The sequence below is a fragment of the Bos grunniens genome, chromosome 28 (assembly GCF_055505025.1).
Source record: "Bos grunniens cultivar Pamir isolate PY7600 chromosome 28, Bosgru_T2T1.0, whole genome shotgun sequence".
NCBI lineage: Eukaryota > Metazoa > Chordata > Mammalia > Artiodactyla > Bovidae > Bos > Bos grunniens.
In genome coordinates this window covers 21,024,391-21,051,601 of record NC_141192.1, presented here as the reverse complement: position 1 = coordinate 21,051,601, position 27,211 = coordinate 21,024,391, and the positions used below count along the sequence as shown (strand labels likewise).

The following is a 27,211-nucleotide window of genomic DNA, read 5'->3' as shown; positions in this document are numbered from 1 at the left end:
TCGAAGACATTTTAGGCTTCTTTCCTAGATTTCTCCATATTTTCCCTATTATTCATTCCATGTTTCATGGGAACATCTTTCCCAAAACGTTTTGGTAAACTCAAAGCTTTCAGGTTGGTGTGGCAGAGAAAGCAATGATCTGGGATTCAGGAGATGAGCTTTCTAGTCCTCACTGTGCCACTGATAGTGTGACTTAAGCCAAATTAATCCCTCTTAGGGGGTTGTGTGCTGAATCGTTCGGTCGTGTCCCACTCTTTGCGACACATGGACTGCAGCCCGCCAGGCTCCTCTGTCCATCGGTATTCTCCAAGCAAGAATACTGGAGTGGGTTGCCATGCCCTCCTCCAGGGGACCTTCCCAACCCAGGGATCGAATCCGGGTCTCCCGCCTTGCAGATGGTTTCTTTACCGACTGAACCACCAGGGAAGCCCCTTAGGGGGTTAGTTTCCTCTAATGTCAAATGGGTAGGGTGGGAAGGGCCTAAAATGAACAAAGGATTAACTTCACAACTAAAACCTTGAGGGAAGGTTGCTCGGACCTGGCCTTCACCCCAAGCCCACCTATCCCGTTGCAGACCCCACGACGCCCCTTCCCACCAACGCTAGGTGGCTGGCTTCGCGCGTGGCCGTTAGACGTTAACGCCTCACTCCGCAATGGGCGGGGCCGAGGCCTGCAGCTTCCGGCTGCGAAAAGCAACCCGACGCGTGGCGTTCGCTTAGCTCTCGCACGGGCATGTCCTCCTTCCAGCCAGTCGCGCCTGTGAGCCACGCTCCACCGCCTTTGGGGTTCTCCCCAACGCCTGAACTGCACGCTGGGAAGCTCCAAATTATCTCCGCTGTGCTGCGGAGAATTGTTCGGAGTGGGGGATGGGGAGAGAAAGCGGGGAAAAAAAAAATGCGAACATTTTATGCTAATCAGTTTGCGTATCCTTTATGGAGATTGGCCAGGGTTTTACTCTAGAAGCCAATTATTTCAGAATAGGGGTGGGTCAGTCGAGATTCTTCGCATTGATTGGCTGGGAGACGGCGTCGCAAGGAAGGAGTTTAAACTGGGAGTATCCGGGATTATTTTCCCCCGCCGTGCGATGCGTGTTCCGGAAGTGACGCACGGCCTTGGCCTGGAGGCCGTCCAGCCCCCGCTTCCTTTCACGCTGTCGCTACCCGTAGGTGGTTGTGGCCACCGTGCCCAGAGGGAGGCGGCAGCAAGCGGTGGAGGCGAGTGATGCCTGGGAAACTCCTCTGGGGGGACATTATGGAGCTGGAGGCACCCTTGGAGGAGACCGAGAGCCAGAGGAAGGAGAGGCAAAAGGTGCGCTGAGGATGGGCCGCGCCTCCTGGGCAGCGCCGGCTTGGGCGGGGAGGGAAGTCTCCCTGATGGTCTGTCACCAACCGGGCCGGAGCATCCGAGGGCCTCTCCTCGCACCGGCCTCGTTCCTGGGAGGTCGCTCTGGAGCCATTCCAACCTCCACATCCCCAGCCGGAGAAGGGCAGCACTGGGCTTTGGCCCAGCCTCCCGTGGTCCCCCAGTCCTTCCCGTCGGCGCCTAAGAGATGGGCAGACTCAAGTTCTCATCGCGGAATCAATTTTTTCCTCTTCTTAAAGCAGCGAGGCCTGTCGTTTGGTTCTCGTTGGCCGTCTTAGAAGATGATTTAAGAAAAACGATTGCCTTGAATATGTGTAACTTCTCCGTCATCCTGTCCTGTATGCGAGAATCTTGGGGAAAGCGATCTTAGCTTTACAAACCTCGATAACGGGTCAGTAGAGGATTGAGGAAAAGTGTTACAGCCAACACTGCCAGGATTTGGCTGATGGAGATCATGTGGGTTATTATTATTTTTGTTGCTGTTATTACTATTATTATTAATAGTCTTTTCTCATAGTGTTCTCATTCAATTCACAAATATTTATTGAGCCTAATTTATACCAGACTCTTTGCTGGGCACCAAGAAGGTCCCTGCTCTCAAGGAGTCTGTTAGAAGAGTTGCAGAGACTTCCCGCCCCACTTCTTAAGAGACTTAGAGAAAAGGAACAGAGCTTTGGAGGGTAAGGAAGCAGTATCTGAAGCCTGACACTTGACCAAAGAATGAAAATATTCTGCATAGTTCCGGAGAGCCGAACCTACCCTTCTGACCTTGTCAACAAGGTAGACCCGCCATTCCAGCCAAGCAGTTATTTATTTTTTATTGTGGTAAAATACAAGTACCATAAAATTTACATTTACTTTTTAAAATTAATTAATTTTTTTGGCTGCCCTGGCATGTGGGATCTAGTTTCCCAACCAGGAGCTCAAGTTTCCTTGGGTTGAGCGCATTGAGTCTTAGCAGCTGGACCACCAGGGAAATCCCTAATTGTTTTAAAGTATATAGTTTTGTAGCAGTAAGTACAGTCACATTTGTTTGCAGACATCATCTTCCTTGATCTCCAAAACTTTTCATTCTCCCAAACTGAAGCTCTGTGCCCATTAAACATCAACCTCCTCAGTTGCCCTGTCTCCCCAACCTTTGGCATCTACCATTCTCCTCTCTGTCTCTATGCATTTGACTACTCTAGATAACTCCTGTAAGTGAAATCATCAAGCAGTTATTTTAGTTTTTGCTCCTCCAAAAATACTTGTCCCTTGTTTGGCATCCATATCCTGTCCATCTGTCAAAGTTTAGTTTGTGTCTGTTACAGCCACTCCAGTGTACACATACAGTAATCTCATTCCCCCGTAAAGTCTTGTTCCAGTGCTGGCTTTATAATTTGATTAGCATGTATTATGCACTTCCTTGTAAAGTTAGCTCATTCTTCCTGTGTGTATCCTTTCCCCAAATTTCCCGAAGATTCTTGAGGGAAATTACCATATCTTGGCCCATGCTTATATTTCACTTTATCTTTGTAAATTGGTAGTTTTCACATTGTAGTTTCTCCAGAGGTGCTCGTTGATTTTCCTTTAATTATGAAAGATAACGAAAGATTTGGAAACAGATTAGAGTACCAAGTAATAGAAATAGAGCATTCAAATAGTGGTCTGGCATTGAGATGAAGGTAACTGGGTTTGGATGTGTTGAGGTATGGAGCTGGGCCTTAGGTTCTCAGAATTGGAGTGCAGGTTAGGAATGAAGCCTGGAAATGTATGTTGAAGCCATGAAAATGGTATGAAAGTGTACATAAAGAACAGAGACTTAAGCATCCACAAAAGGAGAAAGAGGAAACATCGAAGAAGACAGAGGTAAGAGAGTAAAGAGGGAATATTGTGTGTCTTGGAAGCCAAGAAAGTGGAGAATGTTGAGCACTGTGGATCTGATATGGAACGATGTATTTCATCACCTTGGGGTGTTGCTGGGCTTGGACCTACAGGTCTCATTTTACCTTGCTTCATCTCCCTGAAGTGCAGGGCCCAGGAACAATTCAAACCCCAAGGCTGGGTCTATAAATAATCTTGTTTTTCTATAGAACCTATTGGTTTGATGAGATGTGAGCTAGTTCAGTTAACTAAAGATCAAATGATGTAACATATAACTGTATAGCTTGTATTAATGTAAAGCTCTAATGTTTACAAAGCATTTTCCTATATATTATTCATTTTTCATAGCAACTTTTATGGATGAGAAATTTATATGTGAAAGTACTTTGTATAAACTGTGTAAATCATGGTGAAATATTTGGGTGGTGGTAGTTTTAACAAGACTAGTCATTACTAGGTAATTTATTTTGAACGTTTGACCAAGTAATTTTGAAGTGCTAAATTTCCAAAACATTTCTTGCTGTCTGCCAATATTAAAACACTGGCCACTAGCTTGGCATTTCAAAACTAAAGTTGCAGAAAGCCACCTCCTTTTCCCCGTTTTAAGTCTTGTTAACCAGTTTTTTTTTTTTTCTGTTATCCAAATTTTAAAAATTTAAATTTCTGGGGTTACTAATACAGTTGTCCTTCCATAGGAGTATTAACAATCATGGTTTTATATAAATTACATACTTTGGTTTCTGTTTATCAGAGTGCAGAGAGGAAGCATGATGTGAAAAGAGCATGGGCTTTCGAATCAAATAGCACTTTCACTTGCAGGAAATCCCATATGTGGGTCTTTGGCAAGTTACTTATATCTGAGAACTTGTTTCCTCGTCTGTAAAGTGGCAAAGCTAATACAGGTTCCCTATCCCTTATCCAAAATCCTTGAGGCTAGTTTTGGAATTCAGAACTCTGGGGATTTTTAAAAGGGTAACATCTTGGTAGAGTTTGGGGCCCCCAACCTATAATCAAACGCTTTAATGTTAAATACGAATTTTCATACTGAATGGAATAAATAAATATTATAAATAGTTTTACGTTTTCTGAAGTCAAATTTTGCCACAAAATGATTTGAGGACAGGTAAGGTTTTGTCTCCAAATAAGTTACAAAAAAACTTTCGGTTTTCAGAGCATTATGGATATCGGAATTTCGGATAAGGGATTATGGACCTGTACTTCCCTTATAGGGTTGTTATGAAGATTTAAACAAGATAAGCTGAAAACATTTTACACAGTGCTGGGTAGGTACTCAATAAATCTTAATTTCTTTCTTGAGATATTAGAAATTTTTGCTTTTTAATTTATAGTCTTGAGTTCTCATTCTTTTACTGAAAAGGAACTATTGCAGTTTCCCTTAAATGTTACAACGGGATTAGAGAGGGACTAGAGGCCAAGTCTTAAGAGTTCAAGAGTTGGGATGAGAAAGAGAACAATGGATAGCAACTAGTCTAGAATTCTACCAGCTAACTTTTAAAGATTGCGATAAATTGAGCTTTGCTGGTTGGGGGGAGTCATACTCTAACTTCTCTAGAGTCTTAAAAGCAGACCTTGTGACCCTCCTGTCACTGCTTCTTTGTTTGTCCACAGAGTGATAGAAGGAAGTCAAGGCACCATTATGACTCAGATGAGAAATCAGAAACAAGAGAAAATGGTGTTACAGATGACTTGGATGCTCCCAAACCCAAAAAAGCTAAAATGAAAGAGAAGCTAAACGGTGACACCGAGGAAGGATGTGATAGACTTTCAGATGAATTTTCTAAATCTCATAAGCCAAGAAGAAAAGATCTATCAAATGGAGATATTGATGAACATGAAAAAAGATCAAAGCGAGTGTCATCTTTAAATAGTTCTACTCATAAATCAAGTGACAATAAAGTAGAAGAGGTATGGATATTTTTTTGTTTTTTATTTGACATTGTCCTTGAAATATAGGATAATTTGACTTTTGTAGACTATTTAGAATTGATTCTCTAATATTTCCTGCTTAATGTCCAATACTCTCAGTTGGACTGGGGGATCTATAGAGCTGAAACCTGAGCCTTTTTTCCTTTGTCGCTTGTTTTTTTCATTATATTGCCTTTTTCTTGGTGCAGAGGTTGGTGGAGAGGGAGTGGTGGTCAAATTTAAACCTTTCCTGTACACTGGGTTCCTAAATAGATTTTCCAAATTGCTAATTGATGGTCACCTACTTGTATTCTTGTGGTTACTTCAGTCCTTGCCAGTACTCATTAATTAAATTCTGACTTTTCTGAAAACAGGGTACATAAAGTCTTCTTGATGTTGTATATTTTGCCTTATTGTACTTCTGTAACAATAGCAACTTTAAATGATGTTTAGGTCTTATTGTAATTCAGTCTTAAACCTGTTTGCTTTTTATAAGCAGAAATGACACATATACAAATGATCTGAAGATCTCTGTTCTCCTGGGTATTAATTTTGGGGGGAGGTATAGAAAACATGCTTAGTATAGAATCTTCATTCCTGGGTCACTGCTTTTATCAGTATCTGTTAGTGTAGGTATTTTCTTGCACTGAATTTATTCAATTTGTTTTTGTATCTGCCTCTAGCAGAGTTCATAGGTTTATCTAGGTATTATAAATTGTCAGTAAATTACTCAGATATTTAGAAAGAAACAACTTTTAATAACTTGGTGTTTAGTATTCTTTATATTTAAAAAATCTGATAGTTGCTATTAATTTAGATACATTTGAACTGAATGTGCCATCTTTGGGAAGCTTTGAGAGAAGATGTTGAATCCTTGCTTTACAGTGTGGTGCAGTTTGTGAGTTTGCTATCTGTCAGGAAGCACATCTGTTAGAAAGTTGATCTAAAGAAGGCCCTGCAAATCTGAGTTGCTCAATAGCGGAATGTACATCTTGCTGTGTTGGGATTTTTGCCTGCTATACTGGTCTGTATCGTAATAAGCGTAACTTTATTAATTTGTTTAGATTATGTTAGAATCCAGGAATTCTACTTTTAGGCGTTTTCTTCCTAAAGACATAATCATGAGGTGTGCAGAGTTGTAGAATCAGTATCTTATCACAGTGATTCTGATAATAGCAAAAAATTTAAACATCTTAAATGTCTGATAGTAGGCAAATCGGTTTAATAAAATGTTGCTATATTCATGCAATAGAATTCATTGATTCTAAAGAGCATAAGTATGTTACAATATTCAGTCTGTCTTATTAAATGCAAAAAAAAGATTACAAAATAGTATATACAGTATGATTTTATTTAATTTAAAAATGTATATATGTATAGAGTGAGGATTGGACAAGTATGTGTTTCAAATGTGGTTTTAACTGACCAGATTGTAGATAACTTGAAAATGTTTTTCTATTAATATGTGGTTTCTAAAATTTCTGCAATGAAAATGTATTACTTTTGTAATAAAATTTTTTCTTTTAATCTTAAAAAAATAACAGCATTTAGGTTTGCTTAAATGGATTACATTTGCATTTGATATTATGTCTTTTATCTGGTTCTTGGTTTGAAAATTGCTATTTTGTATGATTTTATAATTTCTTTAAACAACCAATAATAAAGTTTATAAGTAGATATATTGTCTTTGTTCTATGTATGCATTGACTAATACACAAAGTTTTCAATAGATGTTAAATTATAATATATATATGTATAACCTGTATATATATGTTAGAGAAATTTTCAAGCTTACAGGAACTTTTCCTTGTATGAGTGAACTAAAATATGCTTTTTAGATTCATAGAACAACTTACTTAACTTTTAGAAACAATTTATTTTCCTCGTTGCTTAGTTTCTTTTGAGGCTGGTTTATAGCCTGGTATTAATCTCGTAATTAATACTATCTATATCTGTGAATATGGAGTTATTGAATAACTCTTCTGTAATATCTTAGTCAAGTGGAATTATATTTTGATTTATGTAGTAAATGTGTGTCTAAAGGAAGTTTTATGTGTGAGTTAATTGTTTTTAAATGCTTTATGGGAAAATGTACTAAATAAGCTTGATGTTTAAAGGGATGCTTTTGAGATTAAAAGAATTTCCCATTAATTTATCTTGTAAGATACACAGTTTTTGCAAGTACTAACAAAAAATTGATTTGCTAGCTCCTTTAGTAAAACTAAAAGCAGTAAATGCATGAAAGATTCTAAATACCTAGTTGGATATGAACTATATTAGAACTTTGATTTCATTTTGACAGACCCTAACACGTGAACAGAAAGAAGGAGCCTTCTCCAATTTCCCTATTTCTGAAGAGACTATAAAGCTTCTGAAAGGTACAATGAATTTTAATGCATATGCAATTGAAAATCTAAAACTAGATTGTAGAAAACTCTTGTACCTTTTCTGACCCAGAGGAAAATGTACAAAACATAGAGAAATAGCTTTTATAATTGCAATTATTTCTACATCATTTTTTGGGTATTCTGATCAGTTTTTAACTTTAAAGAATTAAATGTATTTGTTAAAAGCTGAGACCAATTCCTCTTTGGGGTAGGAACAGCTGTAGATGCTGCTAGGTGGTATATCTTTAGGCACATGTTGATGAATCAGAAATGTTAATTTCAAATAAATATATTTTTTCCTAATGCCAGTCTTAGGTAAATATTTCAACGCAATCTCATTTTACAGGTCGAGGGGTAACATATCTCTTTCCAATTCAAGTTAAGACTTTTGGTCCTGTATACGAAGGAAAAGATTTAATTGCTCAAGCACGGACAGGAACAGGAAAGACATTCTCTTTTGCCATTCCCTTGATTGAAAGACTCCAAAGAAATCAAGAGACAATTAAAAAAAGCCGCTCACCAAAGGTAACCATTATAGGGAGTAAAAGGTTTAAACATTACTCTAATGGAAAGAGAAAGAAAGAATATACTGGTCTTGGAAATTTCTTGGTGGTTCAGTGGTTAGGACTTGGTGCTTCTACTGACATGACCCTGGTTCAGACCCTGGTCAGGGAACTAAGATCCCGCAAACTGCATGGCACGGCCCAAAAAAAGAAAAACAGTATACTGGTCTTAAGTTCAAGTGCCCCAGAGATAGAAACGTTACTCCTGGGCATAAAGTAAAACTTTGGGGCCTAAAGCAAAAGTTTGATTTTTAAGATAAATCTCAAGTGAAGCTAAAGTAAGTTATTGCATATGAATGTAGTGTCTGTGGATCCATAGATGTCTTTGATAACTGTATATTATGAAGCCAGCGTATCTAATTTCTTCTTTTTTCATTCCTAACCTTTGCTTTTAAACAGTGATTTTGCTAGAGGTATTGATTTATTTGGTCATTCAGTAAATAATATTAATTTTATTGATTGACTTTAAGAGTATTATAGATATGACACTGAAGATCTGTCTTAATAATATCAGCAGTAAAGAACAGAGAGGACCTAGTGAAATTTTGGCCTAAACTTTGACCTTTTTAGAACCTGTGTTCACTTTCAGGTTCATAAACGTGCAGAAGAAAAACAACAGTATTGGGACTTCCCTGGCCATCAAGTGGCTAAGACTCCAGGCTTCCCCTGCAGGGGGCACAGGTTCAGTCCCTGGTACCTGGGGATCCCCAATAGTGTGAAAGTAAATTCACATACATGACTATAATTAAATAATAATGGTCTTGGAACAGAGCTTTTTTAGAGAGTTCTGTTTCTTAGGTGAAATTAGGAAGATTGAAAGTAATAGCAATAGGACACAATCCCAACACTATCTTCAAAACTTTCATGCTACAAGGATATACTGGAGATTCCAACTCTGTCACTTCTAGCTATTTGATCTTGGACGAGACTCAACTTCTCTAAGACTCATGTTCTGCATTTGTAAAATTGGGAAGATAATACCACACCATAGGTTTTTTTTTGTGAGGATTAAATTAAATCGTGTAGGGCACTATTGTTTGCATAATTATAATTGACCCTGTACACAGAAAGGTTATGGCTACCTTTTGTTAAATCTGCAGTTTCAAAATAAAAGGGAAATGAAGTGTAAATCAATTTCTGTATAACCTGTTTGAAGCATGAGTTTTATTTGCTTAATAAAACAAGTAAGTCTCTTGGAATCCTGTGACGAAGAAGCTCCTCTTATTAAACACCAAACAGTTAAGACCATTCTCCGGTGTGTGCGTGCTAAGTCACTTCGGTTGTCTCTGACTCTTTTAGACCCTATGGACTATAGCCCACTAGGTTCGTCTATCCAAGGAATTCTCCAGGCAAGAATACTGGAGTGGGCTGCCATGTCCTTCTCCAGGGGATCTTACTTACCCAGGGATCACACTCACATCTCTGTACAACTCCCACATTGGCAGGCGGGCTCTTTACTGCTAGCACCAGCTGGGAAGCCCTCCATTCTCTGGTGCTAGCTACAAATTCAATTTTATATGCTAATTGCAATTTAAATAAATTGAACTGTTTCTTTTTAAAAAATGGCACATGTTGGACATTCATTCATTCATTCAACAAATATTTTTTGAGTATCTGTTTTGTGCCAGGCACTGTTTGAAGGCCAGGAAATATAGTAGCTCCCACTGACATAAATCCCTGCCTTCATGGAGCTTACATTTTAATGAGCAGGATAGACAGTGAGCAAATATGTAGAATATAAATATTTTATACAGTATAAGTGTTAAGAAGAAACAGTTAATCAAGGTTGGGAGGATATGAAGAGAAGGTTAGGAATCCTTTTGAGAAAGTGACTTTTGAAAAGAGATCTGAAGGAAGTAATGGTGGTTTTCAGTTTGTAAGTCATGCCCAACTCTTGTGACCCCATGGACTATAGCCTGCCAGGCTCCTCTATCCATGGAATTTTCCAGGCAAGAATACTAGAGTGGGTTGCCATTTCCTTCTCCAGAAGGAAATAAAGGAGGATATAATAAACATAAGCCATCCTTGTTATTGTTTGTGCTCTGTCTTTAAATACAATGACATTAATGGTGAGATTTCTAGTTTTAAATGCATCTTTAAAAAGTTAAAAAGTCTCAGTTTGAATTTAGAAGTCTATAGAAATTTATTTTTTGTTTCTTAAACCTTTTGCTCAGGTACTTGTTTTGGCTCCTACAAGGGAACTGGCAAACCAAGTAGCCAAAGACTTCAAAGATGTAACTAGGAAACTCAGTGTGGCGTGTTTTTATGGTGGAACATCATATCAAAGCCAAAGTGAGTAACTGTATATGATGGTGGCACAAAGATGTATTTGCTACTGAAATCTAAAAAAAGTATGATGCAAAAATCTATATTTGAAATTTGTGTATTGCTGATACTTCTCTCCTCTCACAGTTAATCATATTCGAAATGGTATTGACATCTTGGTTGGGACCCCAGGTCGTATCAAAGACCATCTGCAGAGCGGCCGCTTAGATCTTTCTAAACTGCGCCACGTTGTGCTTGATGAAGTGGATCAAATGTTAGATTTAGGTTTTGCTGAACAAGTTGAAGACATTCTCCATGAGTCCTACAAAACTGGTATATACTAATTCAAAATAAGCACATTTAGCAATTATTCTCTTATCTAAAAGCTTATGAATTGTTTATTTTATAATTTTTAATATTAATACATGTCCCGTGTTCTAACAAGACTAAAAGTATTTGGTTCTTTTCTTCCTGAACAAGAATGTTTAGTAGTATACATTAACCATTTTCTTTGCTTTCCATGTTTTCTTACATATATTATTTTATAAAAGTAGTTTTACTAACTTACTGAGTTCTTTGCTTACTGTTCTTTCTTAAATTTGCATCTTCCTCTTGGGTTCAGTTTTCTTCATATTTTCCCTCAGTTTTGAAAATTGAAAGTTTTAATAACTGCAGTAAAGTTCAAAATTCACCCCAAGTTTTGAATTTTTCATAATTTCTTTGAAGTTTGGGGGGATTTTTAAGAGCTTACTGTCTTGTGGGATATTAAGAAATAAAGCATTTGAATTCTTTTTGTTTATTTAAGATTCTGAAGACAATCCTCAGACTTTGCTTTTTTCTGCAACTTGCCCACAGTGGGTATACAAAGTTGCAAAAAAATATATGAAATCCAGATATGAACAGGTTGACCTTGTTGGGAAAATGACTCAAAAGGCTGCAACTACTGTGGAAGTAAGTAGCTTTCCATTATGATAGATTTTAGCTTTTAGTTGGTGTTTTGAAATTTTTTGAAGCTAAATGTATGTTTTGGGTACCAATTCAGGCCAAATCTTTTGTTTTTGGTCCTTAGTCAATAAGATGCCTAGGTATTTCTATGGTCTAAGACTGAGGAGCAGAGTGAAATAGGGGAACAAGTTTGTGAACAGGCAAGTCCTAACAGGGGAGAGATACATATATCCATAGAGACAGATTTAAAGTATGTAGAATGTGAGAAGTGAGGAGACTGATCACAGTTTGCTGGTGTTGGGATAATATATTAAAGCTTAGGTGGAATAAAGATCTTCATTTCATACCCTGTACCAACCGTATTCACCAATATTTTAAAAAATTAAGCCATATAATAATTTACAGCAGTTTGTAGATCATTATTTGATTTCAGGGAGGGAAGGCTTTTTTAGACGTAAAGTAGAAGACACCATAAAGGAAAAGCTTTATAATTTTGACTCTATGAAAATTTAAACTTGTAGTATATTTTTTTAAGAGAATTAAGGTAACATTTGCATTATTTTTGACAAGTATGTATCACATAGGAGAAGGCAATGGCACCCACTCTAGTACACTTGCCTGGAAAATCCCATGGATGGAGGAGCCTGGTGGGCTGCAGTCCATGGGGTTGCTAGGAGTTGGACACGACTGAGCTACTTCACTTTCTCTTTTCACTTTCATGCATTGGAGAAGGAAATGGCAACCCACTCCAGTGTTCTTGCCTGGAGAATCCCAGGGACGGGGGAGCCTGGTGTGCTGCCATCTCTGGGGTCGCACAGAGTCGGACACGACTGAAGTGACTTAGCATAGCATAGCATGTATCACATATGTCACCTTTACATTTGATAGATGTACATACATGTGTACGTAGATTAAAATAGTCCAGATGAACAAGAGTATGATCTGTAAACACAACATAATGGCTAAAAAGAATTTGAGTGATAAAAACCAGATTACAAAATTCTACGTACAGAATCGTACTATTTTAAAAGATACACAAATAATCCTAAATAGATTCTTTAGATATTTACAGGTGGATAGGTGGGAAGGATAAGCATCAAACTAATACTGATGATTACTTCTGGGAAAGAAGAGCTCTTTAAAAACAAAAACACTCACAAAGTTACCATCACAGTAGAAAAAACCAATTTTTAAAAGTATCTTTAAATAGCTAGTGTTCACATTATCCTATTTGTCCTTTCTTTGGTAAGTAGTATGTTTGAATATGGATTCACATAAGATCTTTATATTGCTACTGGTTTATATGTGTTTTAATTTTTTTTTAAATTCTTGTGTTGAATGTTTTTTATTCCCTGTATCTTTTTCTTTTTAAAAACTGAAATATAGTTGATATGCAATATTATGTTAGTTTCAGGTGTACTGAATAGTGATCTGATATTTGCATATGTTATGAAATGATCACCACAATAAATCTGATAACCATCTGTTCCCATACTAAGTTGTTGCAATATTTTTGACCATATTCCTTATGCTGTATATTGCATCCCTGTGATGTATTTATTTTATAACCAGAAGTTTTTACCTGTTAATCCCTGTCACAAGTCCCACCCCCACCTCACTTTGCACTTCAAAACAGTACCACTGTTTTGTATTTTGTATCTGTGTTTCTGTTTTCATTTTTTTGTTTTGTTTTGTTTTTTAGGATTCCACATATAAATGAGATTATACAGTATTTGTCTTTCTCTGACATTTTCTAGATTCATCCATGTAGTTGAAAATGGCAAGGTTTCGTTTTCTTATTTGTCACTGAGTAATATTCCATCGTATATATCTTCTTTATTCATTCATCTATTAAATCTTTTAAATATAGTTTCCTCTGTCCCTTCTTTGCAGTTTTTAATTGAATAAAAGATTGTCTTTCAAGTTTCCCATAGTTTCAGTTTTGTTGATTTGCAACTCTGGTGTTAGTTAACATGTTCCTCTGCTTTAATTTTCCTGTGAGTTGATGGTTAGATTGTCAGGCTTGATCAGATTCAGGATCTTTTTATTTTTATTTATTTGTTAGGTTAGTGTAGACGTAATTATGGTTTGGGACTGTGAGTTTTAAATCAATACAACTAGGTTCAAACATATCTTTATTAATTAAAATAAGAACTGTTACAATCAGCACATTTTTGCCAACAAGAAATAAGTTTGCTTATTCTTGTAGCATAAAAATCCATGCTTTGGGATTCAACGAAATCTTGGAAAGCATTTTCTTCTTCCTGCTGATTGTGGAAGCGTTTTCCCTACAAAAAAGTTGTCAAGATGCTTGAAGAAGTGGTATTTGGTGGCAAGAGGTCAGGCGAATGTGGCAGATGAAGCAAAACTTCATAGTTCAACTTTTGAAGTGTTGGTCGTGCAGTGTGCAGTCGGGTGTTGTCATGGAGAAGAACTGGACCCCTTCTTTTGACCAATGCTGGTGGCAGGGGTTGCAGTTTTCAGTGCTTCTCATCAATTTGTTGAGCATACTTCTCAGATGTAATGATTTTGCCAGGATTCAGAAAGCTATAGTGGATAAGATGGGCAGCAGACCACCAAACAATGACCGTGATCTTTTGGTGCCAGTTTGGCTTTGGGAAGTGCCTTGGAGCTTCTTAGTCCAGCTACCAAGCTGATCATCACTGGTTGTCATATAAAATCCACTTTTCATTGCATGTCATAATCCAGTCGAGGAGAAGGCAGTGGCACCCCACTCCAGTACTCTTGCCTGGAAAATCCCATGGACAGAGGACCCTGGTGGGCCGCAGTCCATGGGTCGCTAAGAGTTGGACACGACTGAGTGACTTCACTTTCTTTCACTTTCCTGCATTGGGGAAGGAAATGGCAACCCACTCCAGTGTTCTTGCCTGGAGAATCCCAGGGACAGGGGAGCCTGGTGGGCTGCCATCTATGGGGTTGCACAGAGTCGGACACGACTGAAGCGACTTAGCAGCAGCAGCAGCATAATCCAATCAAGAAATGGTTCGTTGTTTGTTCCGTAGAATAAGGGAAGACAACGTTCAAAATGATGATTTTAAAGAAATTTTTGGTCAGCTCATGAGGCATCCACTTATCAGGCTTTTTCACCTTCCCAGTTTGTTTCAAATGCCAAACAACCGTAGAATGGTCAACTTTTGAGTTCTTCTGCAACCTGTTGTGCAGTTGTAAGAGGATCAGGTTTGATAATCCTCTCAATTGGTTGTTGTCAACTTCCGATGGCCAGCCACTGTGCTCCTCATCTTCAGGACTCTTGTCTCCCTTTCAAAACTACTTGAACCACTACTACACTGTATGTTCATTAGCAGTTCCTGGGCCAAATGTGTTGCTGATGTTATGAGTTGTCTCTGCTGTTTTATGACCCATTTTGAACTCAAATAAGAAAATTACTCGAATTTGCTTTTTTGTGTAACATCATTTCCATAGTCTAAAATAAGTATAAAATAAGTAATAAGTTATTAGCAAAAAAAAACCCATAAAGCGAGAAATGCACAGTAAAATGATGTATAAGATAACCTCATTTAGAATGTAGTCCAATATCAAATGGCAAATTTCAACAGTGCAAAAACCATTATTACTTTGCACCAACCTGATATTTTAAAAATTTATTTATATCTGTGCTGGGTCATCGTTGCTGCATGGGTTTTTCTCGTTGCAGCAAGTAGGGGCTTCTCTCTAGTTGTGGTATACGGCTTCTCATTGTGATGGCTTCTTGTTGCAGAACTCTGGCTCTAGGGCACGCAAGGTTCCATAGTCATGGCATGTGAGCTCTGTAGTTAATGGCTCTCGGGCTCTAGAGCACAAGCCCAGTAGTTGCGGTACACTCGATGTGGGATCTTCCTGGATCAGGGATTGAACCCTGGTGTCCTGCATTGGCAGGAATATTTTTTTACTGCTGAGCCACCAGGGAAGCCCTGCTTTTTTATTTTTATTTTTGAGAGGTGGAGAGGAAGAAGCAAGACTTTGATTTACCTGGTACAGATGATTCTTAATTTTCTTCATTGTGCTTGTCTGTGTTTTCCATGTGTTCAATAATTAATTGTTTTAAACAATTTTATTGAGATATAGTATGTTAAAATGTATGGATTTAAAATGTTACAGTAGATTTTTCCTCAACATTTTATCATGAAGATTTTCAAACACTGAAAGCTGAGAGAATTTTATAGTGAACACCCATGTACCCATCAGCTAGATTCTGCCAATAATATTTTGCTGTATTTGCTTATTGCTTGTCTACTCATCCCTTATATCTATCTGATTTTTAAATTTACTTCAAATTACAGAAATCGTATACTTCCTGTAAGTTGTTTCTGTCTTTTGGCTGTACTGAGCCACTGGCAGGACCTTAGTTGAGGGACTGAACCCTTGCCCTCAGCAGTGAAAGCTTGGAGCTCTAACCACTGGACTGACATTGAATTCCCTCCCCATAAGTATTTTAGTGTGCATATCTTTAGCTAGATTTCAATATTTACATGTAATTTTTTAAATTGAGGTAAAGTTTGCATAGCTAAAATTAAACACTTTGAAGTGTGCAGTTCAGAGTCATTTAGTACATTCATGGTATTATACAACCATTGCTTCTATTTACTTCCAAAACACTTCATTACCTGAAAAGGAAATCCTGTAGCTGTTAAGCAGTCACTGTCCATTCCCACCTTATCCTAGCCCCAGGCAGCCACCAATCTTCTTTCTGTCTCTATGGATTTACTTCTTCTGGATATTTCATATAAATGTAATCATTACAACATGTGGCTTTTTTGTGTTGGACTTCTTTGACTTAGCATGTTTTTGAGGTTCATCCACCTAATATTTACAGTTTTTAAGATAAGATTTACATACAACAAAATGCAAGATTTTAAGTGTACATTTGCTTCATTTTGGTAGAGTCATGCATGTGTGCAACCCAAACCCCTATCAAAATAAAGAATATTATACCATCATCACAGAAAGTTCCCTCTGCCTCTCCCCATTCGCCTTTCAGAGGCAAACCATTGTTGTGTTTTTTCCATCATAGATTAGTTTTGCCTGTTCTAAAACTTCATATAAATGGAATCGTATTGTGTGTACTCTTTCTGTAAGGCTTCATTCACCTAGGATATGTTTGAGACTCATCTATATTGTTGTATAGATGAGTAGCTGATTCCTTTTACCTGCTGAATAGGATTCCCCTGTATAAGTGTACTACAATTTGCCTGTCGTTTCACTTGTTGATGGCTGTTTTAAAGTGGCATCGGGGAGTATCATTGTCTTATTGTGTTCCAGGAAGACCAATTCTTGAACAAATAGAAATAAATGTAGACAAGAAATCTTTTCAATAATTTGAATGAAGCAGATATTTGATATTTTCTTTCCTCAAAGCATTTGGCCATCCAGTGCCACTGGTCTCAGAGGCCAGCAGTTATTGGAGATGTCCTTCAAGTCTACAGTGGGTCTGAAGGGAGGGCTATTATCTTCTGTGAGACCAAAAAGAATGTAACTGAAATGGCCATGAATCCACACATAAAACAGGTAAGTCTTTTTTCATGCTTTCTTTAACTGAGATTGTAGATTATGAATCACTGAGTGAAAAAGTCATGTCCTTTGCAATCTAGGTTTGATTGTCATTCTTAGAGTTGAGTCTAATTCAGAAAGATGTTAGAGCCAGCCTGTCATGATCTGTTAAGTCAGGATAGAATTCTCTCCATTTTTTTTTTTTAATATAAGATTTCTAAATCCTCTTGCAACTGTTTATTTATTTGGCTATGCTGGATCTTAGTTGCAGCATGTGAGATCTTTAGTTGCAGCTTATGGGATCTAGTTCTCTGCCCAGAGATCGGCATGTGGAGTCTTAGCTGCTTGACCACCAGGAAAATCCTGAATTCTATCCGTTTTCGTCAGAAGTTTTCTTCAGTTCAGTTCAGTCGCTCAGTCGTGTCTGACTCTTTGCCATCCCATGAATCACAGCACGCCAGGCTTCCCTGTCCATTCTCATCCATCGGAGTTCACTCAAACTCCCATCCATCAAGTCGGTGATGCCATCTCATCCTCTGTCATCCCCTTTTCCTCCTGCCCCCAATCCCTCCCAGCATCAGAGTCTTTTCCAATGAGTCAACTCTTCGTATGAGGTGGCCAAAGTACTGGAGTTTCAGCTTTAGCATCATTCCTTCCAAAGAACACCCAAGACTGATCTCCTTTAGAATGGACTGGTTGGATCTCCTTGCAGTCCAAGGGACTCTCAAGAGTCTCCTCCAACACCACAGTTCAAAAGCATCAATTCTTCGGCACCCAGCTTTCTTCACAGTCCAACTCTCACCTCCATACATGACCACTGGAAAAACCATAGCCTTGACTAGATGGACCTTTGTTGGCAAAGTAACGTCTCTGCTTTTCAATATGCTATCTAGGTTGGTCATAACTTTTCTTCCAAGGAATGAGCGTCTTTTAATTTCATGGCTGCAATCACCATCCGCAGTGATTTTGGAGCCCCCAAAAATAAAGTCTGACACTGTTTCCCCATCTATTTCCCATGAAGTGATGGGACCGGATGCCATGATCTTCGTTTTCTGAATGTTGAGCTTTAAGCCAACTTTTTCACTCTCCTCTTTCACTTTCATCAAGAGGCTTTTGAGTTCCTCTTCACTCTCTGCCATAAGGGTGGTGTCATCTGCATATTTGAGGTTATTGATATTTCTCCTGGCAATCTTGATTCCAGCTTGTGCTTCTTCCAGCCCAGCGTTTCTCATGATGTACTCTGCATAGTAGTTAAATAAGCAGGGTGACAATATACAACCTTGACGTACTCCTTTTCCTATTTGGAAGTTTTCTTAAGACTTTGCAAATGTGATCTTGAAAACACAAGAGTGAAACAAGATGAGTTTCTATGGATAAGAGTGGGTAATGTTGTAGAGTTGTGTATAAGTTGAAATGCAAATATTTACTGAGTGAATGGGTCAGAACGCTAAATCCTTATGTCTTTTTTAAGTTTTTATAACAGAAAATTTCAAACTTATCTAAGACATATACAGAAGTTGACAGTGTAATGAACCCCTGTGTATTCGTTTTTCAGCTGCAACAATTATTTTATCCAAATGCCCCCTCACTTGTTGTGCTTGAATTATTCTGATGCAAATGCTAGATAACATGTTATTATACCCAGAAATAATTTGGGTATGTATTTCTAAAACAAAAGGGTTATTTTTTTCAAAACTCACAATACTGTTAATGACATCTAAAAAATTAATAGTAATTAATATCTTCAAATAACAGTCTTCAAATTCTCAGTGGCCTCATGCATACATGCTTTGTTTTTCTTTTATGGCTTGTTTTTTTTTTTAATCTGAATCCAAATAAGTGATTTCATTAAATCTCTTCAATACATGGATTCCTCTATTTCTTCTATAGCTTTTTAAATTATTTAAGAAACCAAGTTTTCATGAGTGATACCATTTAACAGAAAGCAGTATGCTGCTGTTTTCTGTATTTCCTGTAAATTGAGGTTGGTTTGTTTGTGCACATTTATTTCACAGATGATATACTTCCATCAGGAGGTATGTAACATCTACTTCTTTTTCCTTTTTATGATTTTAACCTATATTGATAACAACACCATTGGCCTTTGTGTCAATGTCTCTTCAGTCATTTTTGCTGTCACTTAGTATCTAGAAGATTCCCAAGGAAGGGCTCATGATTCACTTTTCACTCTCATGCATTGGAGAAGGAAATGGCAACCCACTGCAGTGTTCTTGCCTGGAGAATCCCAGGGACAGAGGAGCCTGGTAGGCTGCCGTCTTGGGTCGCACAGAGTCGGACACGACTGAAGCGACTTAGTAGTGGTAGTATTGATGATAGCTTGTTTGTAACTTTAAAATCATTTTGGATGGATTTAAAATTCTTGGTTTACCTTTTCCTTCAATATCTTACATATGTTTTCCATTGGAATAAAGCATACTATAAAAAGTCTGATGCCAGTCTGATTTTTTTCCTGTTATAAGTGATTGATTTAGTTTTTTTGCCTGAATACAAGTGTTTTTTCCTTTTCCTTAAAAAATCAGTAGTTACACTAGAATATATTTCGGTGTTGTTCACTTTTTATGAATGCACAGTGCACATAATTTGTAGTTTCAAATGTATGTATTTTTAAATGTCAACAAAATTTCTTGAATTCTAATTTTTCTGGTATTTGGTTTGTCTGATTGCTTTGGTTTTTTTCTTCAAGGACTCCTGTTATACATATGTTGGCTCTTTTTTCCTCTCTCCTTTATCACTTGATAACAAATTTTTTAATCTTTATTTAAATTTTCAAACTTTTCAAAATTAAGGCATCATTTGTTGTGTTCAATCAGTCTTGTATTCCTTCCAGTGTAGTCTTCATTTGTGAAAAGTCTTTGCCTTTTATTTCTACTTCTTTGAGTCATTTCATCCCATTATTTTACTTTTTCTCATTCTGATTTTTCTTGTTCTCTCATGTATCAATATTTAAAAATTTTCTTCTAGGTCATTCAGAAATACAATATGTACTCTTTATCTGTTTTGCAGGCATTCCTTTCTAGAGCTCTTTCATTGTTTTGGTGAATATTTTTATTTGTCCCATTATAATTACTTTCTATAGTATTTAACCATAACCTGTTCTGTTGCTCATTTTTAGATGGGATTAATCTTTTCAAACTTTTGATGGGGAGCTATGGGTCAGAATAGTTTTCTCGCTTCACAGGTCTAGAGCTGCTGTTTTTATTTTTGATAGTATTTAAGAATACAGTCTACAAAGTATATCTCAATAAAGCTGTTTAAAAAAAGTCTCCCACTTTTTGAGCTCTGATTGATTTTCCCTTCACTTTCATCTGAGTCATCTCTTTCCTTTGCTTCTGGGATCCCTGTCATCCTCAGTTTGAATTTTAGGTCCAATAATTTCTTAGTGCAGGGCTTTGTCCCTGCAAAGAAGCATTGGTTTGTTAGTTTGAGAGTTCATTTGGGCCCAGACTGTTTCAGGCTTTTTCAGCAAAATTTCTTGAATTCTAATTTTTTTGGTATTTGGTTTCACACTTTACCTCTGGCTCCTCATGATCACCCTTAAATGTGTAAGAATTCTACCAGTTTCAACTGACTTTCTCAAATTATGCTTTCCCCATTATGCTTTCTGGGGAATATCTTTGTGTTCTTAGGGCTAGCAAACCCCTCCCCCACCCCAGTAGGTTTTTGTCTCTACCTGCTTATGTTTGGAAACCATGAAAATACCTTGTCGCTAAATTTTGTCATAGATGTTTGTGGAAAAGTATATTTGCTTTTGACTTTAAAAAAAGTATCTTTTCTTGAAACAGTTCTCCTAACTTGGGTTCCATGATATCACACAGGTTTTCTTCCTTCTTCCCTGGCTAATCTTTCCCAACTTTGTTGAAGTCTTTTTATATTTTTACTTGCACTTTAAATACTGGCATTCCTCACAGTTCTACTTCTGTAATTGTTCTCGCTTATTAACATGTTCTTTCTGTGTATAGTGATTAGTTGCACTTTGGAGTCAGAACACAATATAAATTCCAATTGTGTTATTTCCTGGCTCTGTAACCTGGGGCAAATCACTTCATATTTCACTGCCCATGTTCCCATTTTAAAAATTGGTATTAATTTTTTAATATACTTTTAAGACGAAATAAGGTGTTTATTCAGTGCTTTTCTTATAACAAGCAGTCAATAAGTACAGAAATATAGACGTATAGGTGTGGAATTCCCTGGTGGTCTAGTGGTTAGGACTAAGTATTGTTAAATAGATAAATAGATAAATGTAACTTAATCACTCCTATTGTGAAGTAGTGAAAGTCAGTCGGTCGTGTCTGACTCTTGGGACCCCATGGACTGTAGCCACAAGGTTCCTCTGTCCATGGGATTCTCCAGGCAAGAATACTGGAGTGGGTTGCCATGTCCTTCTCCAAAGGTGATCAGCTTAAGTCAGGTTTAAATCCCTTATGTGTTTACCGATGGCATTTTGTTGATGCTGATCACCACAGTTCTTTCTCTGAACTACCATACTACAATGCCCTGTAATTTTTTTTTTTAAAGGAGGCGGGTGTTTAAAAATGGACTCATTTGTTGGTTTTTTAAGACATTTCCACATAATGTTACTAGTGAGCTAATGATGGAATTCAGCTTGCCCAGGCCATTCTTCAAAGCAAGCTGCTTTATATAACTTTCCCAATTGTGCTAGAATTTTGGAGTTAACTAGCAACAAGCCTGAAAATTTGGTTATGTATATAAGTACAAAGCTGGGTCATCAAATCCCTGTTCTGGCCCTCAACCCAGTGCATTTCAACTAAGGCGTCATCTACCTCCTTCTTAACGTTTATCAGACACTTGAATAAGAAACGTCCAGCCACTCCTTGGAGATGGTTCCCTTTTTCAGACACTGGGCTGCTGAAGGGCTCAGGAGCCTCATGGTCCTGGGCTCCATTACTAGAGCCTTTACAACCTTCCAGAACCTCCATGCCCCCCTTTTCCTCACTCCTTTCATCCTCTGTGGGTTCTGGGTTTTCCTCCTGGGAAAGCGAGTCCTGGCTGGGGCTGTGGCCCCCCACAGTGGCAGACTCGCCTTCCGGTGGAGCAGGACCCCCCAGGGCACTCTCCTGGGGGGCCTGGGCCTGACTACTGCCAGACTCTTTGGGGGCAGACTTTTTCTCTTCCAAGGCTTCGATCACGTTCTTGGGAGCTAGGGGCACTTCTCTCAGTTGTCTCACTCGGTCTCTTTTCTTCCTCCTTAAGTGAATCCAGGAGTTTTCTAGGGCTGTTAGGAAAAGGCTGATTTCCTCCTTTCCACAGGGAACTCATTTATGCTGGACCTTTAGATCAGTGAGGATTTTTTCAACCCATGTTGTCACAACCACGATGCCTTCCACTGTCTCAGGGCCCAGAGATGGCGCTTTGAGGGCTAGTTCTTTCATCACAGACCCGAGGACTACAAACGTAATGGGCTTCCTTGGCTTCTCTAGTTTTCTTCGCTTACTAGGTGGTAATGGTACTGTTAGTCATCATAAAAACTCCAAGCCAAAGCCCATCTCATTGTCTGACCCTGGCAGAATTCAGTATAGGTGACTTTAGGAACCCCTTGTATGCGAAGTTCTTCCTTCAGAGGAGCCAGGCTGCATTTTTTCCCCAGCATACGGCTATACCATCTTAATCTTTTTTTAAGCTGTAAACTGTTGTGGATGATCCTTTTAACAAACTCTAATTTACCTCCTTCTGCCATGATCTTTGTGCTTCCTCCTGTATTTACAGAACTGGGTAGGGGTCTTCAAGGATTTCGAGAATTCACTCAGAATTCACTCCCTTGGCTTCCAACTGATTGGCAAAAAAGGCAGGGTTGCACATGCAAAAGTCATAAGTATCTCAGATTCTTCTTTAAGAGCATCCATCAGGAGTGTCTTCTGTAGTACTTTAACTACTTTTATAAGATCAGATAAGTGGCTCCAGTCATATGTGTATATGCTATTTGTTTATAAACTTCTTTTTATAATACGATTTTACAATAGCTATTAAAATGTTAAATGTTTGTAATTTTTGACCTAGGAATTCAACTTCTAGACATGTAATCTACTGAAATTATACATATACTGAGGGATCTGGAGATACAGTACAAGGTTATTCACTATAGCCTTGTTTCTAAAGGTGAAAGTTTGGATCCTACCCAAATGTTCATTAGTAGGGTATTGCTAAAATAAATGATACTGGGAATTTCCTGGCAATCCAGTGGTTAGCACTCAAGAGCTTTCACTGCTGAGGCTGGGCTGAGTCCCTGGGGGGGAAACTAAGATTGCATGTGTCGCAGCCGGAAAGAAAAGAAGATACTGTAGCCATATGAAGAAATCATATGTAGTTTTAAAAAATTAAGTAGATGTGTATCTATGGCTAAGATACAACAAATTTAGAAGGTAGGTTGTAAAACCATGCATATATAGTATAATCTCTTTTTTTTTTTTTTAAGTTATTTATTTGGCTGCACTAGGTCTTTGTTGCAGCATGTGGGATCTTTAGTGTGGCTTGTGAACTCTTCATTGTAGCATGTGGGATCTAGTTCCCTGAGGAATCAAACCTAGGCTGCATACATTGAGAGTGCAGAGTCTTAGCCACTGGATCAGCAGGGAAGTCCCAGTATAATCCCATCTTTATAAATTCATAAAATTATATGCTAGGATTTGTGAGGTGTGTGTATTTCAAAAATAGTGTGTGGAGGAATATTTAGTGAACTGTTAGCAGTTACTTATTAGGAGACTGATATTAAGGAAAGCTTTTGCATTTTATGCTAAACGTTTTTCTGCATTGTTTGATTTTTAAAAACAATAAGCATGTATTTTTATAATTACCAGATTTAGAAACAACAACAAAAAGAGGAAGGACTTCCCTTTTTGTTGGTCCAGTGGTTAAGACTCCACACTTGCACTCCAGGGGTGCAGGTTCAGTCCCTGGTGGAGAACTACGATCCCACATGCTGCACGGTGCGGCCAAAGAAAAACAGCAACAAAAAGAGCACAGACTTCCTAGTATCTGGATGCTGTCACTGCTAACTATGTGCTATACACTTACTTTTCCTTTTTTTTCCAATAGAATGCCCAGTGTTTACATGGGGACATCGCTCAGTCACAAAGAGAAATTACACTGAAAGGCTTCAGAGAGGGTAGTTTTAAAGTTTTGGTGGCAACCAATGTGGCTGCCCGTGGTTTGGACATTCCTGAGGTTGACCTGGTGATTCAGAGTTCACCTCCGCAGGTAGGAAAGGAGTTTTTTTTCCCCCCAATTTTATTGAAAAATAATTCACATACATCACTGTGTAAGTTTAAGCCATAGTAGCACTATGCTTTGCTTTATATATGTTGTGAATTGATGCCCACAATAGGTTCAACTACCACCCACCTTCTCATATAGGTATAAAAGAAGAAAGTAATGATCTTTTAATTGAAAGTTTGTATCTTTTGACCACCTCCCTTCATTTCTCCTCCCCACCACCCTCTGTTTCTATGAGTTTAGTTTTTTTATTTGTTGTTGTTGTTTTTTAAATTCCATATGTAGGTGAGATCATACAGTATTTGTCTTTCTCTGACTTATTTCACTTAGCATATTGCCTTTAAGGTTCATCCATGTTGTCACAAATGGTAGGATTTCCTCTTTTTATGGCTGAGTAATATTCCATGTAAACCTTTTTATTTGTTTGTCTCTTGATGGACACAGGTTGGTTCTGTGTCTTGACTATTGTAAATAATGCTGCCGTGAACATAGGGGTGTGGATATCTTTTTGAATTAGTGTTTTCATATCCTTTGGATATACTCCTGGAAATGTAATACTGGATCATGTGGTCATTCTGTTTTTAACTTTTGAGGATCCTCCATATTGTTTTCCAACAGTGCATAAAGTTATCTTTTCTCCACTTCCACACCTGAATTAACAAATGTTAATCTGTTCTCTTTTGTCTTTTTGGTGATGGCCATTCTAATAGGTGTAAAGTTGATATTTCGTTGCGTTTTTACTTTGCAAGGAAATGAAATTTGATTTGGAGAAAATAAGAGTAGCTATATAAATTGCCTTTTATTTACAAGACTTTGCTTAGATTAAAAAATACATATGTTATCTATTCTTGCTCTTAGCCAGTTTTTGTTAGTGTAATGTTAAATCGATCAGAATCTGGTACCTTTGCAAATGATTAAGTTCTTTATTTACATTTGAAGTATGTAATCATGCAAGACAAGTATAAAAAGTTGCCATATAAAGAACCTTGGGATAGGCTGGATAAAAAGGTTTTAAATCTCATCCCTTTTACTGCAGAATTCAAGCATAAACATTCTCTGGAATATTGAAAAGAGCAACAGGATTGAAATAAAAATGTTATTATCCATAGTAGTAGTTGTTTCTAGTATTACTATTTGGTTGCTGGAATGACTGTTTAATTTGCCACATTTTTTAAGAAGAGTTACCTCTTTTATTTTTAGGATGTTGAGTCCTACATTCATCGCTCTGGACGCACAGGTCGAGCTGGCCGGACAGGGATCTGCATATGTTTTTATCAACCAAGAGAAAGAGGTCAATTACGATATGTGGAACAAAAAGCAGTAAGTAGAGTTAAATTATTTCAGGCTTATTATCTAAATGGTGCCTTAGAAAAGAGATCAGAGATCTTTTTATATTTGTTCTCACAAATAGATTTTATGACTTCTCCTTTAAGCTGCATTTGGATGTGAAGCATGTGGAGACCTAAATTTATATTAGCTGCAAGACTTTGTTTTAATACAGCTTTTATTATGAAGACAGAAGAGCTGACTTTCTCCCTTTTCCCTTGAATTTCTCCCTTGACTAAAATCAGTGCATTGTGATTTCAGTAACTCTTAGTCTGATATTGTAAATGGATGATTATGACATTATCTTGGTGTAATAGTCAAGATTATACGGAGAAATGTTACAACAGCCAGTTTCTACAAGAAATTACACATTTTTTGTGGTCTCGAGTTTTTGTAGTATTTTTCCTGTTTTTATTATGTATATTTTCATACATTATTTCACATACTTTGTACGATGAAGATAATAAGAAAAAATTTATTGTGAACAGCATCTTTTTTTAAAAATCAGCTGTTTTGTAACTGTAATTCCATGATTTGTAACTACAAGACAATTGAAAGAAAAATTTTTTTTCCATTTTTCTAGAATTTGTTATTGATGATTTATTAGGAAATCTTGTTCTGCTAGGGCTTGGAAATCTTTAAGTCCAAAAATGGAAATTCAACAATCTAGATTAATTTAGGAATTAATTGTAAAGACTTCCATTTTTCTTTAATGTAATTCTTTCATTTTCAGGGAATTACTTTTAAACGTGTAGGTGTTCCTTCTACAATGGATTTAGTTAAATCTAAAAGCATGGATGCCATCAGGTATGCTTTCTGACCTTGCTGAATGATTTTTTCTTTTGTATTAGGCTATACATTTTTAAGCTCTCCTAGTTGACATATCAGAAAATTTAATCACCAGTTTTACCAACAGACATTTAATTATATTAAAATATGAAAACATTGCTCTCTTTTCCCATTACTTCTTTTATCTTTAATCTTTCCCATTTGTCTTGACCAAGAAAATTTGCTGTTTTTGAACCGTAGGTCTTTGGCTTCTGTTTCTTATGCTGCTGTTGATTTTTTCCGACCATCAGCTCAGAGACTGATAGAAGAGAAGGGGGCAGTGGATGCGCTGGCTGCAGCGTTAGCCCACATCTCTGGCGCGTCAAGTTTTGAACCACGATCTTTGATCACCTCCGATAAGGTAGAAATCTGTGAGAAAATTGTATGTGGTTGAGAAAGATTAAAACTGAACCATAGATATTTATCTGGAGAGAAATATAGGACATCTTTACTTTGCACAGTACTGTGTTAACTGAAACTTGTATACCAGAACCTGTTTTCTCATGGAGCCATGCAAATCGAGAAATAGACTCCAGCTAACATCAGTTCAGTTCAGTTCAGTCGCTCAGTCGTGTCTGACTCTTTGCGACCCCATGAATCGCAGCACGCCAGGCCTCCCTGTCCATCACCAACTCCCGGAGTTCACTCAAACTCACATCCATCGAGTCGGTGATGCAATCCAGCCATCTCATCCTCTGTCATCCCCTTCTCCTCCTGCCCCCAATCCCTCCCAGCATCAGAGTCTTTTCCAATGAGTCAACTCTTCGCATGAGGTGGCCACAGTATTGGAGTTTCAGCTTCAGCATCAGTCCTTCCAATGAACACCCAGAACTGATCTCCTTTAGGATGGACTGGTTGGATCTCCCTGCAGTCCAAGGGAATCTCAAGAGTCTTCTCCAACACAGCAGTTCAAAAGCACCAATTCTTCGGCGCTCAGCTTTCTTCACCGTCCAACTCACCTCCATACATGACCACAGGAAAAACCAT

At 37.8% G+C, this 27,211-nt stretch overlaps 1 protein-coding gene and 1 pseudogene across 19 annotated transcripts in view; one reads left to right on the top strand and one right to left on the bottom strand.

Moving 5' to 3' along the window:
* The first annotated feature begins 1,126 nt into the window (after window positions 1-1,126).
* DDX50 (DExD-box helicase 50) overlaps window positions 1,127-27,211 on the top strand; it is a 33,321-nt gene continuing 7,236 nt past the window's right edge. The window contains exons 1-14 of one of the 19 annotated variants that reach the window (XM_086382690.1): window positions 1,127-1,308; window positions 4,455-4,508; window positions 4,855-5,151; window positions 6,037-6,175; window positions 7,454-7,529; window positions 7,885-8,063; window positions 10,276-10,393; window positions 10,514-10,699; window positions 11,172-11,317; window positions 16,688-16,837; window positions 23,894-24,055; window positions 25,271-25,390; window positions 26,130-26,203; window positions 26,426-26,585. In XM_086382690.1, coding sequence (XP_086238816.1) covers window positions 10,639-10,699; window positions 11,172-11,317; window positions 16,688-16,837; window positions 23,894-24,055; window positions 25,271-25,390; window positions 26,130-26,203; window positions 26,426-26,585 — 873 coding nt within the window. In that variant the 5' untranslated portion in view covers window positions 1,127-1,308; window positions 4,455-4,508; window positions 4,855-5,151; ... (3 more) ...; window positions 10,276-10,393; window positions 10,514-10,638. Of the gene's footprint in view, window positions 1,309-1,604; window positions 3,211-4,396; window positions 4,509-4,854; window positions 5,152-6,036; window positions 6,176-7,453; window positions 7,530-7,884; window positions 8,064-10,275; window positions 10,394-10,513; window positions 10,700-11,171; window positions 11,318-16,687; window positions 16,838-23,893; window positions 24,056-25,270; window positions 25,391-26,129; window positions 26,204-26,425; window positions 26,586-27,211 lie in introns of those variants that run through there. The other 18 variants (XM_086382687.1, XM_086382679.1, XM_086382680.1 and 15 more) reach the window with 18 other exon arrangements.
* Window positions 21,379-23,392, bottom strand: LOC147342999 (RNA N(6)-adenosine-methyltransferase METTL16 pseudogene; annotated as a pseudogene).